The sequence below is a fragment of the Cnephaeus nilssonii genome, assembly GCF_951640355.1.
Source record: "Cnephaeus nilssonii genome assembly, chromosome: 1".
NCBI lineage: Eukaryota > Metazoa > Chordata > Mammalia > Chiroptera > Vespertilionidae > Cnephaeus > Cnephaeus nilssonii.
Window position 1 is genome coordinate 48128496 of NC_137072.1, and position 18051 is coordinate 48146546.

The 18051-nt window shown below is 42.6% G+C and overlaps 1 protein-coding gene across 3 annotated transcripts in view; it reads left to right on the top strand.

Annotated features, from left to right (window-relative positions):
• The window catches only part of BDH2 (3-hydroxybutyrate dehydrogenase 2), a 29555-nt gene extending 14687 nt beyond the window's left edge, over positions 1-14868 (top strand). The window contains exons 7-10 of one of the 3 annotated variants that reach the window (XR_013813794.1): positions 1262-1391; positions 4767-4825; positions 5399-5491; positions 14131-14172. Coding sequence is in view for 2 of the 3 variants with exons in the window: in XM_079777336.1 (XP_079633462.1) it covers positions 1278-1391; positions 4767-4825; positions 5399-5491; positions 14131-14184 (320 nt within the window). In the remaining variant the exon portion in view is untranslated. Of the gene's footprint in view, positions 1-1261; positions 1392-4766; positions 4826-5398; positions 5492-14130 lie in introns of all 3 variants that reach the window. The other 2 variants (XM_079777336.1, XM_079777335.1) reach the window with 2 other exon arrangements.
• The last annotated feature ends 3183 nt before the right edge of the window (positions 14869-18051 follow it).

Sequence of the window (18051 nt, forward strand, 5' to 3'; positions counted from 1 at the left end):
TCTAATGGGAAATCAGGAGAGGGAAGAAGGAAATCAAGAGGGAGAAGGAAACATTTCCTCATTTAATTAATCCAAAAAGATGTGTTGTCTTGACCGGGTGGCTCAGTTGGTCAGAGCGTCATCCTTTGCACCGAAAGGTTGCGGGTTCGATTCCCGGTCAGGGTGCTTATGGGAGGCAACCGATCGATGTTTTTCTCCCACATCAATGTTTCTCTCCCTTCCTCTCTCTAAAACAGTGGTTCTCAACCTTTCTAATGCCGCGACCCTTTAATACAGTTCCTCATGTTGTGGTGACCCCCAACCATAAAATTATTTTCGTTGCTACTTCATAACTGTAATTTTGCTACTGTTATGAATTGTAATGTAAATATCTGTTTTCCGATGGTCTTAGGTGACCCTGCTAGCAGTTCTCAACCTGAGGGTTGAGAACCGCTACTATAGAGCCACATGTTGAGGAACTGTATTAAAGGGTCACCACAACATGAGGAACTGTATTAAAGGGTCGCGGCATTAGAAAGGTTGAGAACCACTGCTCTAAAACATATCCTCAGGTGAGGAAGTTTTTTTAAATGATGTGTTGAACACCTACTATGTGCCCCTGCACCAGAAGAATTCACAGTCCTAAAGGGATGGCAGTTAAACTCACGTCTTCCACAGTCTGAGAGGATTGTAACAGAGCTTTGTGCAAAGTGCTGTGCCATCACTAGGGAGCTAACTGCCTGTGGGTATGAGGAGGGATTCGCGGGGACAGCTGATCTGGGCCCTGAATGAGGAGTCAAGTTGAAGAGCAGGATTGCAGAGCAAGCTGGAGATAAGGCCACAGTCTGGCACAGACAGGTTTGCAGGTTTAAAATGAAATAGCTGCTGCTGAGATAGCATCCTTCTCTTTGCAAGGATGCACACCGTAAACCTACACAAGAGAGGAATGCAAAGACATGCCTGGGCCCCTTGGTTTTGTTTTGTTTTCTTTTCTTTACCCTGACTCTCTTTTGGAATCTGCCAAAGGGGTCTACCAACTGATGATGAGAAACGAAGACCACTCTAGTCACTTAAGTGCAGCTTGTTAACACCTAAGTCTCAGCTGAATTGTGCAAATAAAGATAGTATTTTCCCACTCTCAGAAACTAGCCCTATGAAGGGAGAAAACCTGACAATTTTTTAAAAGGGTGGGGTGAGGGAAGCATGGCCATGGCTGCTGGGGACACTTATTTGTGCTCCGTTTCTAAAGGAGGCTGTGTTTTTTGTTCCTTCCATTGCTGAGCCCTCCCTTCCCCCAGGAGTTGTGAACAGATGTGTGTACAGCACCACCAAGGCCGCTGTGATTGGCCTCACGAAGGCCGTGGCTGCAGACTTCATCCAGCAGGGTATCAGGTGCAACTGTGTGTGTCCAGGTGAGTTCCACACTAAAGGGCTGTGAACCTGTCCTATCTGACCTCCTGGCCGCCACTGTGAAAGATATCTACATAAGCTTGTTTACTCGGTGTTTTATTGTCTCCTGTCATCGGGAAAAATTCAAAAGGAAAGGGCTAGGCTTGTTAAGATAATTGGGAATGAGGGGCTAAGTCATTAGGAATAAGCCACAGAGGCAAAGGGTTTAATGTTATTTATGTGCATGGGGCAGCTCCAAACCACGTGGTGAGAGACAGCACTGGCCAGGGCATGGTGTCTTGGAAGCAGACCAGGGGTGACCTTGTCAGGGCAAAGAGGAAAAGTAGACCTGACTGATAGGACAGTGGGAAGGAGGGGAGAAGAGCCTCCCAGAAGACAGGGAGCTGCTGGGTCCTGGGACCCTCCTGGATGGCCCATAAATGAACATCTTCCTTTAGCCTATAACAGGGGTCAGCAAATGATGGCCTACAGACCAAATCTGGCCACCACCTGTTTTGTAAATACGGATTAATGGGAGCATATCCACAGCCTGCTTATGTGTTGGCTAGGACTGCTCCCACGCTATAGGCAGAGTTGGATAGTTAAAGCACACCAAAGGTTTCTCAAAGCTCAAAATATTCCCTATCTGGCTTTTTACCAGAAAGTATGCTGACTCTCCTATGAAGGAAAGGAGAAAGGCGAAACTCATTATTAGTAGAAAGAACATTCCATTTGTCCAAACAAAACCATTCAGTAACTTATTTCTTGATAAAAACTTCCCCTTCTCTTAATAACCATGGGTGTTTCGGTTAAGTAGCTATGCCCTTTCACCTGGCTCCACCTACCCCAAATGAATGCAAGGTGCCTGAGAACAGGTATTAACTTCCTCTCTGGAAAGCAATTAAATAATGCCTGTCCAGGATCAGAGTAGTTCACAATGGTTATTGTGAACTCAGTAGTTCACAATTATTATTGAGGAGTTGGGGAGAAGTATAATTTCACAGTTACCTGTGGGACCTTTTAAAAACCTGAAGGGCCTGCTGGAATTTGGGGAGTTATGGGGAAACTGTGTGTATGGTACAGACATACCTTGGAGGTATTATGGATTCAGTTCCAGACCACCGCAATAAAGCGAGTACCTCAATAAAGCTAGTATCGCAATAAAGCAAGTCATAACCTTTTGGCTGGCAAAGGGTCTTGTGTTCAATTTATAAAAGGCTTAATGGGTGTGAAACACAATAAGGGGAAACGCAATAAAACAAGGTATGCCTGTGATTGGAAAGCCCCACAGGAGATTCTGATGTAATCCATCAGGGTCTCCCCTCAGGTTGAAAACCACTGACTTATTAGTTAAAGAGGGAAAACTACTAAATACCCTGCAAACTACAGAATTTCCATGATTGCGGTGTTCTGCTTGATTTTTCTTAGACTAGAAAAGTAAACATAGCTCTGGCCAGTTGCTCAGTGGTTAGAGCGTCAGCTCATGAACTAAAGGGTCACGGGTGCAATTCCTAGTCAAGGGCACATACCTAAGTTGCACTTTTGATCCCCAGCCCCAGTCAGGGTGCATTCAGGAGGCAACTGATCAAAGTATCTCTCTCGCGTCAAAGTTTCTCTATCCCTTCCACTCTCTCTAGGAATCAAAGGAAAAAAATATCCTCTGATAAGGATTTTTTTTTTTAAAAAAAAAGGTAAACATAGGTAACACTAAGAAAAGGAGGATATAGGTGAGACAATTTTAACACATACTGGTGAAACTTAGGTACAGCTATTCTTGGTGCTATTTACCCAATGGAATAAATGGCAAAATGATTTGGAAAATATGGTTGTTTTAGCAGATGGACTTTTCAGGAGACTGGAAAATATGTTATCAAACTCTCTGGAACAAGGAACCAGCCATGACTCACTGAGCCAGTCACAGGAGAAAACCTGACTAGGAATGGTTGTGTCTGGGAGGACTCTGGTGGTTGTACAGTCACAGCACTTCACCTGCGGACTTGTGTAGACTGTGGCGTGGGTGGTGGTCTGTGCCATGTACACAGCAGAATCCAGTGGCAATGAATTAAGTGGAACGCATAGGCTTGCTCCACAGTTTTCGTGTAATAGCCATCATACCAGCCACATGTAGGGTCTGACGCTCATTTGCCTCGGTGGAGGGAAGTGGCTAAAGCTGTAAGGATTTTGAAGAGAGTGTACAATGAATGTGTTAGGGGCCTTGAGCACACTGTTGGTAGAATGTTGTACTGTGAGGAGGCTGTTGATGAGGGAGATGAGGGAAACACTCTTGGAAACTGATACAAGGTATGTGGCTTCAGAAAGTTTATCACACTATTCCCTGCAGTAACGTGAGGTAGAAAACATCCCTAATGAACTGGGTGATCTAGCAAAGGCTGTTTCCACCTGGAATGTTCAAAAGTGCTGCCCACCTACAGTAAAATGTGAGGAGAGAGAGAAGCTAAAGGATGAGGGGCTGTTCAACAAAAAAGAGCCAGGATTTGCTGATTCTGAAGATTCCCAGCCTCTCCAGAGAAATGGCAGATAATGACAAAATTAAGAAATGGTTTCCAAGCAAACATCAAATCTATGGCATTCCCAGGAGCATGGTCTAAAGATGAAGCTGCAGACATGACTGTAAAGTCACTTATGACCTAGAAAGGTCATGTGGTCCCCCGGAGTACTCTCAGTCAGAAGAAGAAAAAACAGCCCTCTCAAGAGAACTGCCAGACTATGTAAGTGAACAAAAAGTCTGAAGCGTGCTCTAAGTGGGATCTAAAACATTTTAGTGTCATTCATTTTTTAAGCGAAATAATTTCAAATTACATTTTTTATGAGAGTGCTTAAAAAGAGGAATTTGAAACCAATGAAAATAGGCAAGAGAACGAGGAAAATGTAGAACCACCTAAGTTACGGGGGACGATGACAGGCACAGACTTGGCCCGGGGGTCCCCGGCGTGAACCTGACAGCAGGGGTGGTTTGAGGGCCTTCAGGCGGTCTGGGTCCTCGTGCTGGGAAAGCACTTCCATGACTGTATCCACATTTCAGGATGGTTGTGAGGATTAACTGAGATAATACATGTAAAAGTGCTTAAAATCCATAAAGGATCATGTTAACATCATGTGACTAAAATCAGTATCTTGGGAATGCTGGGTGACTCACCCAGAGTCCCTGCCTAGTGTCACCAAGAATACAGTCTGTGTTTTAAAAAGTCATAGAAATGTTACTACAGAAGTTATAAGCCTCCTACATAACAGGGCTGGCAGGTAGACGTGAAATTGTCATTCTAAGTCGTGGAGAAGGCTTTCGCTGATTGTCCTAGCATATGGAAAGGGAGTTTAAGTGTCAGCTTCTTTTTTCAGTTAAAGTAACTAACCACGCTGAATGTCCCTGTTTGACTTAGGAACGGTCGATACCCCATCTCTGCAAGAAAGAATACAAGCCCGACCAAATCCTGAAGAGGTATATCTACTCTCCTAAATGTGTTTAAATCTTCCGGTTAGAAAATGCCCTCTTCCTTACCTAGAGTAGACAAATTCGTAGAAGCAGAAAATAGAATGGTGGTTGCCGGGAGAGTTGGGGGGGGGGCACCGGCGTGGGCATGGGGAGTTGCTGTTTACTGGGTATAGAGTTTCAGTTCTGCAAGATGAAAAGAGCTCTGGAGATGGGTTGCACAACAGTGTGAATGTCCTTAACACCACTGAACTGTAATGGTGAAGATGGCAAATATCCCACTAAGTGTATTTTACTACAGCTTTAACAAAGCTCCCTTCTTTAATGTGAATTTTCTGATCTGTCACAGTGTCTGTAGAATAACAAAATAGTTTGAGTAGCTAGGAAGTCACCATAGCCCTGCTTGGTCTGCTTTAGTCCCCAATTAATGATATTCTCACATATTATGCATCATACATGATTAAGGCTACAAGCCAGTGGTATGTCTGTAGATTCATCTTGCCTTTGATTGCCAGGAGGAATTGCAGGTGAGTTCACACTTCAGCTCCGGTCACTGATGTCTGGCATGGTTTCTGGTCACAGGCACTGAGCGACTTTCTGAAGAGACAGAAGACTGGAAGGTTTGCAACTGCAGAAGAAATAGCCCTGCTGTGTGTGTATTTGGCTTCTGATGAAGTAAGCACTGCTCTTCGCAGGGGGTTCATTATCTTAATAATATTTGGCCAATATTTGCTAAAAAAATATATCTATATGCTGACTTAGAGAGTAATGGGCATACACATGCTAAGATGCTGCAGTTACTGGACAGGGATCCATTCTGATTTAATTTGCTCAAAGAAAGGCCACTTTGATCTGAGCTGCGACTTTTCCTCATTCAGCTTTACATGTTACTAAATCTTGTAGTAAATGAAATAGAGGAGTGAAAAAAAAATCGCCCAACTTTTGAACAGATAGTTGCTTTCAAAAATTGCAGTTGGGGAAACACTGGTTAAGTGTGAGTCAAACAAATGAGCCTCCAAAATTCTGAGCGCTTCAGGTGAAGCAGGGAGGAGGTTCATCAGCTTTAATTGCATGTGGCAAGCACAAAATTGGGTTTTTAGTTTTACTGGTGCCTTTATTTAGCAGACTCCCCCTGGCTCTTTTTTCCTATGAATTTGTACTTGTCATCATGTATGGAAGTTCTTAATTCTGTCTCTTTCCACTTCGCACCTACTTAGGAACCAGTTTCTTCTTTAACAGCTATTGTCTGTTTTTAAATGGCATCCTACTGCAAAAGCAGAAACTATATTTACAAGGTGTAGAGCACAGGAACATCCCTCTCTGTCTTACGGCTTTGAATGTTACATGACCAGGGCACTACAATGTATGAAAAGAGACTGGGATAGCCCTGACCAGTTTGGTTCAGTGGATAGAGCATCGGCCTGCGGACTGAAGGGTCCCGGGTTTGATTCCGGTCAAGGGCATATATCTTGGTTGCGGGCACATCCCCTGTCGGGGGTATGCAGGAGGCAACTGATCGATGTTTCTCTCTCATCGATGTTTCTAGCTCTCTATCCCTCTCCTTTCCTCTCTGTAAAAAATCAATAAAATATATATATTTTTTTTAAAAGAGAGAAACAGGGATAAGGAAGTGCATAGGCAGGAGTGAGGAGGTGTGTTACTCATCAGTTAGTTCCTCTTTACAGGAACGTGGTATGGCACACCAGGTGGTTGGTGAATATGACCAATACAGGATTTGAATCTGACCAATACAGGTGACAGAGCAGTTACTACTTCTTAGAACTATTTGGGGAACTTGCTAGACAAAATACTAATGAAGCAAGTATGTTGGCCTTGGTGATTTCCCTGAATGCATGTCTTCGGAAGAACCCATTTGATTTGGGGGTACAGCTGATTAGTTAAGTTGCCCTTGTTTATCCAGAGTTTAGGTTACCATATATTTGGAAATGTTCTGGCTTGAAACGTGCAACAAAAGGACCTTTCGCCTTTTAAAGGGGCCCAGAGGAGTACGGATGTGTAACAGAGAGCTTGCCTTATAAAAATACTTGGGGAAGGAGGGCGTCATTTTTTGGTAAAGTGATTAGTATCCCTATTAGTTTGTCTACATTATATGATCAGTTTTCATAGAATAAACTTTAAAAATTTCTGTACTCGTGTATTTTCTTCTTCCTTCTTCCATTGTCTTAGGCTTTAGGTAAATTTAAAACAAAGAACACAGATTTTAATCTTTATTATCTATGTTTAAGTTAAAAGAGATTTTTTAAACCTCTACCACAAGAAATCATTTTACCTTTCATAATTTGGAAAGTGAAAAATTCTATGGGAAAAAAATTATTTGTTTTAACTCCTCTAGCACAGATTTGTATCTAAAACTAGCATCAAATTTTTCATAGTTTAATAGATTATAATAATTCAGTATCTTTATTGAAATTTTTCAAATATATTTAGTCTGCTTCAGTTCCTGGAATTGCCTTTATATATTGATCAACTATACTATGTTATAGAAAACCAGAGAAGAACCAAGCAATACTTAGAGAGATGGAGTTACATTTATTACACGCGGGTCCAGAGGAAAATGTCTCTCAAATTCTGGGCCCCAACATGGAGGAATTTTCCCTATTTATATGTTTTTACCTTCTTTGTCTCCCAAATATGGGGTGTTTCCGGCCCCTTTTGCAAGTTCTTAAAGAGCCCTATATGCTGGGGCCTTGAGACCTCAACCAAAGGCCTGGCCTGGTGCCAGCACTGGTAACTTCGTCCAGGGAAGGTTTAATGGCCTCTCTGAAGTGGGAGTAGTCTTATTTGCCTTATTATTTAAGCAAGCAAGCATTACAGAAGCCAAATAGCAGGGTTAAAATTTCAAACAGCAGTTTTTATATAAGATGGATTCTTCATTCCCCACTGGTTTTATGTACATGAGTCAAATCATTGACTCTTGGTCATTGTCAGGGAGGGAGTTATATTTACCCCTGAGGACTATAATCTTAATTTTCTGCATAATAAAGTTAGTGGGCCTGCTTATGAGATAAGGGCCCAGAACGAGGGCCAGGAGTAATATTTAGAGAGTCCGAAAAGTCCTGGACTCTTTATTTTTCCTGGGCTGTCTTAAGCCAGGTGTGATGAAGCCACGTTGGGATTCTGTTGACCTTGACTGCCGTGGAGGTAGTCCTTTCCAGGTAGGAGTCAGTCCTTAGGTGGCAAATTTCTTTACCCAAACAGAGTCACCAGGGTGGAAGGGATGAACTGGATCAGAAGTTGGTACAGGCAGAGCATCTCAGATGTGCTTCTGGATTGCTTCCTGGGTAGACTATAAAGCCTGTAAGAACTTGAATAAAGACTGGTTATGGATTTCAGCTTTTCTAGATTGGGTAGATCAGCGTCTGGAAGAGTCACTAGAATCTGTAGAGGCCCCACTGGTTTTAGGGCAGCCTCCCAGGCAGCTTCATCTGTGGCCTGGTTCCCTCTTGCTTCTATGGAGACCCCTTACCTTGTAAATAGCACTATGTACGTGAGCCATTGTAAATGTGTACCAGCTATCAGTATAAATTGTTACTGATTTTTCTTTTTTCTACCAGAGAGCCTGAAACTGGGTGACTTGAGGGTTTGACATCCAGTGCTCTAGTGTGTTCTGGAGTAAAGCCTCCACCTCATGTTGGGCAGTTAGGATTAGTTACTGCCGTAGGATTAACTTATTTGCTTTTTCGATAAGCATAGCTGTGGCTGCCACTGCCCAGAGGCAAGTAGGACACCCAAATGCAAAGGGGTCAAGTCTTTTGGACAAATAGGCTACCAGCCTTTTCTAAGGGCTAAGATTTTGGGTGAGTACCTCTTTGCCTATGCCCCTTGTCTCACATACATAGAGGTGGAAGACTTAGTTACATCCTGTAGCGCTAGTTGGCCCATCGTCCTTGCTCTGCTCATGTCTGTCTAACTGCCTAATATATTACCTCAAGGATCCTGGCTCTGAATTCTTTTAGGGAAAATGGACATTGAATTTCTTCTGTAGCTGCTTCTTGCTGAGGAGGGACGAAGTTTTCTCTCAGAGCCAAGAGATCCTTGCTCTCTGTCAGAGGGATGATGAGGCCTGGGCACAGGAGGAGGTGGGCTTGTTACCTGGCAGAGACAAACTGTAACAAATGGTCCAATGGAAGGGAAAGAAAGCATTTCAGTTTTAATAACCTCTATTGAAATAGAATTTTTCTCCTCAAAATTACCTCTTTGTTTATCAAAAGAGCCAGATCAAGACCAATTTACCTATTGTATTTAATTTGGCCTGATTGTTTGCATAAACACAACAAGAATGGTAACTGACTACCTTTGCCGGAATTTCATGATTGAAACTTATTGTGCCCCATAGGGCCAGGAAGCCAAGCCACCCAGCTGCTGTCCAGCCTGCCTGCAGTATCTGCTGAGTTAGGTGAATCCCTCACCTGCAGCAACTCCACCTGGGCCCACGCCCTAGGTTTTAAGACCCATTTCAGTAGCCCTCCTACTAGTCGCGGCCTAGAGTGCGTGGGGGTTCCGCAAGGACGCAGAGGCATCCTTATTGCTCCTCTTCTACTCTGACCAACCGCCAGTGATGGTAGGGCACAGGCCTGACGCTCCAGTGCCAGCCATTTTCAGGGCTCCCAAGCAGGATACCAGGCTTTTCCTTGGCATTCTTATTGGCTTCAAATCTTCAGAGTTCAGACAGGGCTCTTTAAAACATGATACTCCAGTCAAAGTTTCCAGTCAATAAAACCACTATTAGAAACCGGTCTTATTGAATTTATGCAAAGAAATGTATTGCCATGATTTATTAAGCATTGCCAAATTTCAGAGGAATTATATAAGGAGAAAAATATACTGACCTGCTTTAAGATCTTCTGATTTTCCTTGTCAGTCCTTTCTATGGATTCTTCAGAGTAATATAACTGTCTTCAAATGACAAGGAAGAATTCAAAATGTGTTTATATTCAAGTAGACAATTATAGCTGTCCTTGTAGTAGGGTTCCCCCTACTTGACTTGTCCTTAAAATTTTATATGGTCTCTGGGAGGGGTGACACACCCTCTCAGAAAGGACTAAAGGAGCTTTATTCCTTTACAGGGTCTTACATGTCACAGGACCTCATGGGGTCTGTAATTCCTGTAACAAAGAGCTGGTACTCACCACTTCCCTCTGTTCTAAACAGGCCTTCCCCAATTTCCTAAAGTTGAGGTTTGTGCCACACCTGACATGGGCATGGTCACACAGGCCTGCAAGACAGTATATAGGCTGCCAACTGTCTTTTAATAGAGACCAAAACCAGATGGGTATTTTCCTTGCCCATTTGGGCACCTGCCCTTTTGGCAACTGCATTCAAATCTGTAAGGTTAATGTAACACAATGAAGTACAATATTGGCACTGTGGCCACCTTAGGTAGCCAAATCTTCTGCTACCATATATGACACATGGTAGGGCTATACAAATACCTTAGGAAGGTGACTAAAGTCTATTTTTGACCTTCTCACACAAAGCAAAATTGTTCTTGTCTTTCTGGAGTCATGTCCATGAAGACGCAGGCATCATCTAAGTCTATTATACAGTTTTCTGCAGGCCACTGTCAGGGCTGTGCATGGTGGCCAGTTCTTCTTTCTAGCCACAAACACAGCCTGTCTAATTTCCCTAAAATTTATTCTGGCATGGGAGAAGGTTGTTTTGCTGTAAACAGGCAGCTTAACCCCTACATATCTGGGCTTGGACATCTGCCTAGAAAGCCATAATTTATAAGTTTAACATGTGGCCTTAGGTCCTTCTAACCCAACAGGGTCTCTGCCATCCCTCAGTCAGACTCCTCCTCTCTTGGAGAATCTCAAAGTCCTGAAGGCTCCCCGGTCCGGGAAGAGTGGCTTTCCTTTGCTCTTTGACTTTAAGCTGCCAGTCCAAACAGCCAGAGTCGCAGTTAGAAACAGCTTTGCATATTGCAAAGCACTTGTGTAGCAGTGGCTTGGGTATTCGGCCCCTTGTCTTCCCGCCAGTCCCCTTTGTGGCAGAGCAGCGACCAGGCCTCTCCCAAGGGAGTGCACTGGAAGGGGATCTCAGCCCCTCCTCTTCCAGCAGCAACAGGTACTGAACCCTTTCAGTACATTTGCAAACAGGGAGCTTTCACTAGCTCTCTCTGCTGATTTTACAGATCCCGGGCCTGCTGCTCTATTCCTGGGGCTGCAGGATGCTAGTAGCAGTCACTGGCTTCTGGTTTAACTGCTGCAGCCAACAAGCCAAAGGCCTAAGTCTTGTATTGCTTGTTGTAAAACACTCATTACTCACTGGGCAGCAGTGGGGCAGCTCTAGTGTCAGGTAAATGTCTGCTGTCCCCGCTTTTCTCGCTGCTGCGGCTTCTTCCAGGGCCACTGCAGGCAGCTCAGGCATCCAGCCCCCCTCACCCCCTTCTTTCATCTGGCTCTTGGGAGCTGAGTCTGCCTATCAACCAGTTTTAAATCACCAGGGCAGCTAGATTAATTATGATTGCAGAAAACTTGTGACCTTGAATCTAGTAAAGTTCTGATAAGACTCCTGGACCATACCCCTACGCCAGGAGAGCGGTCTGCAGCCAGTAAAAATCAACAAAAACCCATCTCTCCCTGCTTCATAATTAACTGCCACCCCCCCCCCACCCACCCCCACCCCCGCTTTTTCTGCATTAACCATTTACTCTGTCCTGAAACAAGGCAAATGGTCTGAGATCCTGTATATTTAGGCTTTTTACATTTAAGGATACTTCTTTCTTTCTGTAACCGTTGTTTTCCCTCATGGATTTTTACTCTAAGCCCCTAGACTCCTAGAGGACCTTAAATCTTTATCTTTTACCACTCTTGATTTCTCCGACCATTCCCATTCCCCAGTCCAGTTGCTTGTCTCCCTTTCCTATTGTGAGTCAGAGGAAGACAATTTCTACAGAGGGGAGAAATAGAAACAGTGGGAGTTTCGGAGAAAACTACAGACTACCACTGTAGTAATCCTCCCTCCCGGAGGCTGGGGTCTGACCTGTGGAGAAAAATGACTCTTAGTCAGCCTGGAAAGATAGCGGAGGAGGATAAGGGTGTGTAGGGAGATTTCTTGCGAACTGAAAGCCTGGATGGCCTCCTGAAAGAAAAGATCTTTAATCCAGTTACAGATGCTATTAGAATTAGGATGAGAGAGGAAGGGAAAGACCAGGTTATGTCCTCTATGAGGATCCTAATAACTGAAAACAGTAAGTTAAACAAAACACACAGCCAGGGTTAAAGGGGTCCATAGACAGTTAATAATAACTTCAGCCTTAGTTCCCCTCAGTTGGACTATGATGTCACAAGCAGGGACAGGGCCTGTAAATCTCTCTGCCCTGCGGAGCTGTAAGCCCTGCCCCTGAAAGTCTCTGACCACCGAAAGAGATAAGAAAGCCATAAATAAAAGTTATTTGTTCTTTGAAATATCACAAATTTATACCTTTAAATTAACCCTATGATTTTAAAATTTCAATTTAATACAGCAAATTCACAAATTAGAGCAAACTGAAACCCTTACTTATACAAACATAGAGAGAAATTTTTATTTGCTAAATGGGCTGATTCCCTTCCACTGTTATAGAGAGCAAATATCTCTAAGAAAAATAACTCAGCAGCTCTGCTTAAGACGTTTGCAGACCATCACAGCAGGTCCACCCTATCTTTAAACAAATTCAACAATAGAAAGAGATAACAAATACTCTCTTGTGTATAGCCAGACAGCACAAAGTAGCTTTCACTTCACACAGACTCTTACACCAAAGAGTCTGAGTTTTTTACTCCTACCAGATATTTACCCAGAGTTTAAACAGTCACCTGATTCCTGACTCCTGATCAATTTGCCTGAGGAAGCTCTATGGCCTCCGGGGAGGTGATCAAGCGCCCCCTTCCACTCACTTGGAGTGGGCTGAACTGACAGGGCCCCTACCTTACTGATTCCGTCAACAGGTCCAGAAGTGTCCGTCCACTCTCTCCAGATGCCGGCCAGGTCCTGGACTGAGGTCTGGGAGCTCCCGGAGTCCCCCGGTTCAATTCTGCTAAAATCAGCAGAGTGGCACCTCCCGGAGGCCTATCCGGCTTCCCCAGGCCCCACACCTGGCCCATTCACTGGAGGCCAAAAGGCCAAGCACAGTTGTTTCCCAGTTCAGGGAATCAATAATGTTACAGAAAACCAGAGAAGAACCAAGTAATACTTAGAGAGATGGAGTTACATTTATTACGCGCAAGTCCAGAGGAAAATGTCTCTCAAATTCTGGGCCCCAACATGGAGGAATTTTCCCTATTTATATGTTTTTACCTTCTTTGTCTCCCAAATATGGGGTGTTTCCGGCCGCCTTTGCAAGTTCTTAAAGAGCCCCTATGTGCTGGGGCTTTGAGACCTCAACCAGAGGCCTGGCCTGGCGCCAGCACTGATAATTTCATCCGGGGAAGGTTTAATGGCCTCTCTGAAGTGGGAGTAGTCTTATTTTCCTTATTATTTAAGCAAGCAAGCAAGCATTTACAGAAGTCAAATAGCAGGGTTAAAATTTCAAACAGCAGTTTTTATATAAGATGGATGCTTCAATATAATATCTTTTTAAAATTTTTTTGTTTGGTAATTGACATGACCACTTTATGACCGACATACCTGATTATATGCAAAAGTTTATCACTGGCACAAAATTCAGCTCATTTAGAATAGTTCTGAGTTTTGAAATGCAAATGTAATGTTCTAGCCTAGACTTTATCCTAATTTCAGGAATGACTATATGTCATCTAACTTTTATTTTTGTTTTTGTTAATCCTCACCCAAGTATATTTTCCCCATTGATTTTTAGAGAGAGGGGAAAGGAGAGAGGGAGATGGGGGAGAGAAAGAGACAGACAGACAGACATCAATGTGAGAGAGATACATTGGTTGATTGCCTCCTGCACATGCCTCTGACTGGAGCCGGGGATCGAATCCATAACTCTTGACTGGGATTCAAACCTGTAATCCTTTAGTGCTTGGGCCAACACTCCAACCACTGAGAAACACCGGCCAGGGCTGCCACCTAACTTCTTAATTTTTTGATTGTGAGACCAAATACCTCATAGACCTGCTTAGAGTGTGACATATGCTGAAACAGCAGCCAGAGGCCAGACCACAAGAACACAGCAATGTTAAATCATCCCAAAATTTAATTCAGACTTTCGTGAATTCTCTTTGTTGAGTGCTCCCTTTACTCTGAGAGTAAATTGTTTAGCTACATCAGTCATAGATGAATTGGGAAAAACACCACCTGTGTGGCACCTGGTTAATTGTTCTGTCTCCTTGTGTTCATCCCTGCAGTCTGCCTATGTAACAGGTAACCCCGTCATCATCGATGGAGGCTGGAGCCTGTGACTTCAGGCTCTCCTTGCTGGGAGGAGGCCCTTCCTGTCCACTGTGAACCTGGTTCTGAAGAGTACTCACCCATCACGTCTTTCTTGCTAATGGCACAGGAATGAAAACAAGGCCTTTGTAATGATGTCATTGTTTGTGCGGCTGGTTCTTTAAATATGTTAATCACTCTCTAATCTCTTCTACATTCATTGTAGATGACATCAAAGATAAGGAACTCACTGCAAATAAATAGTTTTAACAATAAATCCCAATTCTAAGCATATAAAGTAAAATGTGAATATGAAGAAAAAAGGAAGGTCTTTTTTTTTAAGAAAAGGTATTCATTTCTATTTTACCTCTACTCTATTTCCCAACATTCAAATATTTTTGTATAGTTCTGCAGTGGTCTGTTTATGGGTACTAATTTTAAAATCTTACGCCTTTATAAATGAATACCAAAGGTAGGAAGGAGTTTGGCTCAATAACTTACATTTAAAGGAGTTTAATCAGAACTATATTGCTATGCCTGCCCTTTTATTACGCCTGCCCTTTTATTACATAAAAGAAATATAATCATCAGGCATTTATCCTTAATGGATGTCATCACTTATAATTAAGTACTATTTTCTTAATGCTTAACTTCTTAGTCTAACTAAAAAATATTTATTAAAATAAACAATGATATTTGACATAGGCCTAAAACAATGTAGTTAACTAACTTGGGAATATTTCTTAGATTAAGTATACATTTTTTTTTCACCAAATTCCAGGATAATAGACAAGAGGACATACATGAAATTTAGAAATAGTCTCTGGATAAATGAATATAAATGAATCATGTATCAGGAATACATAAAGAAGAAAATTAATTTTTCAAGAAAACATTTAAGTAAATTCACAGATGGTAACTCTATAAGAGATTATTAGAAAGAGCTTTTTTTTGTTCATTTAGCTACAGGGTTTTATTATATTTTTATTTGTTGCTACTTCAAAAGAGCAAATGGTATGATGCACATATCCTATCTAATAAAACAGTAACATGCAAATTGACCCTACCTCCGCTACACCCACAAGCCACGCTCACAAGCCAATCAGGAGCAAATATGCAAATAAACCCAACCAAGATGGCTGTGGCCACAGAGCTGGAGGAAGGCTTGGGTTTCCCCACAATGGAGAAAGCCAACCTTTCTGCCTGCCCTTGCTGGCCTTGGCCAGGGGAGGAGCTGGGCGATCGGAGCCGGATGGGGTCCCCTGCCCAGGGCTGGAGACTTTAGGCCTTGGCAGGGGTGGAGCCGGAGATCGGAGGAGATAGGTGTGAACTACAGAGGAAACACCTTTTCTGACCGCTCATTGGCTAAGTTCCCTGTATGCCACTGGTAATATTCTTAGTAACTTGGGTATAAGAATCCAAAAAGGTGGTCTAGGGTTTTTCCACCATACTCCTGGGGAAAAAAACGAAGGTCCGCTGCTGGAGGGCTAAGAAATGTCATATCCTGCCCTAGGCAGTTTGGCTCAGTGGATAATGCCTAGGTTTGCCAACCGCAGGGTCTGGGTTTGATTCTGATCAAGGGCATGTACCTAAGTTGCAGGCTCCTCCCTGGCTGGGGCCCAGGTCAGGGCTCATGCAGGAGGCAACCAATCAAAGTGTTCCTCTCACTTTAATGTTTCTCTCTGACTTTCCCTTTCTCTTCCACATTCTCTAAAAATCAATGGAAACATATCCTCAGGTGAGGATAAAAAAGAAAGAGAGAGAAAGAAAAGAAAAGAAAAGAAAAGAAAAGAAAAGAAAAGAAAAGAAAAGAAAAGAAAAATGTCATATCCTATGAAAGACACATCTTGAAAATGCCTAAAGAAAGTTGTCATATTTTCATGGTGAATGGACCGGAGTCCGTGTTGATGAAAACACCTTGGTGGCTGCGGTGACTGACAGTGGCTGCAGCAGCAGGTTGATGGGGCTGGTGCCTTTCCCTGATCAGCCTGGTCGTCTCCCACAAAGGGAGGCCAGACTACAGCTTAGGCCCGCTCCCCACAGGGAGTGGGCATAAGCCGTCAGTAGGACATCCCCTGAGGGCTCCCAGTATGTGAGAGGGGGCAGGCTGGGCTGAGGGGACCCCCTCCCCCAGTGCACGAATTTCATGCACCAGGCCCCTAGTAGGAAATAAAGCTGAATACGGTTCTAATTTTAGGGAGCTCACAGTCCTCCCTAGACACAGACATGAAAAACAAATAACTGTGTGGCAATAATTTCAATCTAACCATCTGCCCCAATTTTTCTGAATTCCTTATATTCAAAAAGGATGGACCCATGACTTTGAATCAAACAATGAATTGAAGCTAAATACTTTTTTACTCAATATACTCATCAAACCTCCATGAACTTAATCTACAAGGTTTCTTTTAAAAAGTTTTTTCACTCTTTTGTGTTCTTAATTCCCCTGAACTATTATAGTTTTGTTTTTCTCATGCATAGGTACTGCCATAGGAAAATGAAATGGAAAGAAGCTCATTTTCCTGTTCAAATAAAAACATTAAAAATCAGAACAGCAGATTCAAGATCCTTTCTCCCCCAAGTACAAATGAACACATTCCCAATCCCATTAAACCTAGGCAGCTTCTAAAAATCTAATATTAGTGGCCAGCAATCGCCTCTCAGAATTGCTAAACATGCTAGCAAATGAATCATTCATGAAAGAGATCAGGGCTGGTATTCTGACACTAATTTCCAAGATGCAGAATACAAAGCTGAATCATATCTGCCATTCTTAGGTGACTCTGACAGTTGAGCTTGAAGTACCAAGTTTTGACAAAATACTGAATTTCTCTATTCTGTGCCCTAAGCTTTATAGCACAATAATAACAAGGTATGCTTTTGTTGCAATTTAGCTGGGAACAAATAAAAATCTTTAATTTTTTTCATATCTACATGCTCCAAATTTTTGTAGACGTCTTTATGACTGTGACTTCTATGTATATGCCAAACAGGATAAAGCCATGAAAAGCAACACTGCTAATGAACACAAGGAACTTTATGTAACTGTAAAGCCAGTTTGGCTAGTAGAGTAGATGATAAACAGTGATAGCCTTTTCTCTTAGAACCTTAATAACAAGGAAAATGTTGAAATGGACAATGAGTGGATAACATTTTAGGAGGAAGAATATTTTGCAGTTGATAAAAGTTAAATGACAGCAAAGGATATTAACTTTGAGTTAAAATAACAGCAAAGGCTATTTTGATTAGCATTCCCAAAGAGTCCATTGATTATTAGATTCACTGTGAGGTTCTGGGCCAGGTGTTCCTCTACTGGCTCACAGAGAGCTTGGTTTGTGACCTCGACCATGTTGCCCAATTTATCTTGGATTTTAGTTTTCTGGTTTGTGAAATTAGAAAGTTGGGCCAAATGACTTGCATTTCTTTTGGGTGTATCATAACCAAATTGCTGTAACTTTTTATCAAGTGAAGTATGGAACACTAAAGTTTGTAAGTTTGTTCTCAAGTACTTTACGCTGTGAGCACACACACACATGTATTTGTAGAGCTATGAACAAATGAATTTTAAATAAACTCAATTCTACAAAATGCATTCTAACTTTAACAAATGCTCTCTCCTAGTTATTTCTCTCGGAGCTAACTGTAAGCTATGAAACGTTATAAACAATAAAACCAAAGTAAAATCTAGCTCAATAGTTCAGTTCTCCAAAGTCATGCTAATGAAATTGGGTGATGTTATCAATGAAGATCATGTGACTGGAAGAAAAGGGAAAATGTGTTTCATTCCTGTGGTAAGAGGAAGCTGGATGTAACTAGAAATTTTGCCAAGCTGTAGAAGAGGAAGGGGCCGGTTTAGGAAATAACCATGTTAGATGCGCTGAAAAAGCTTAGTGGGCGGA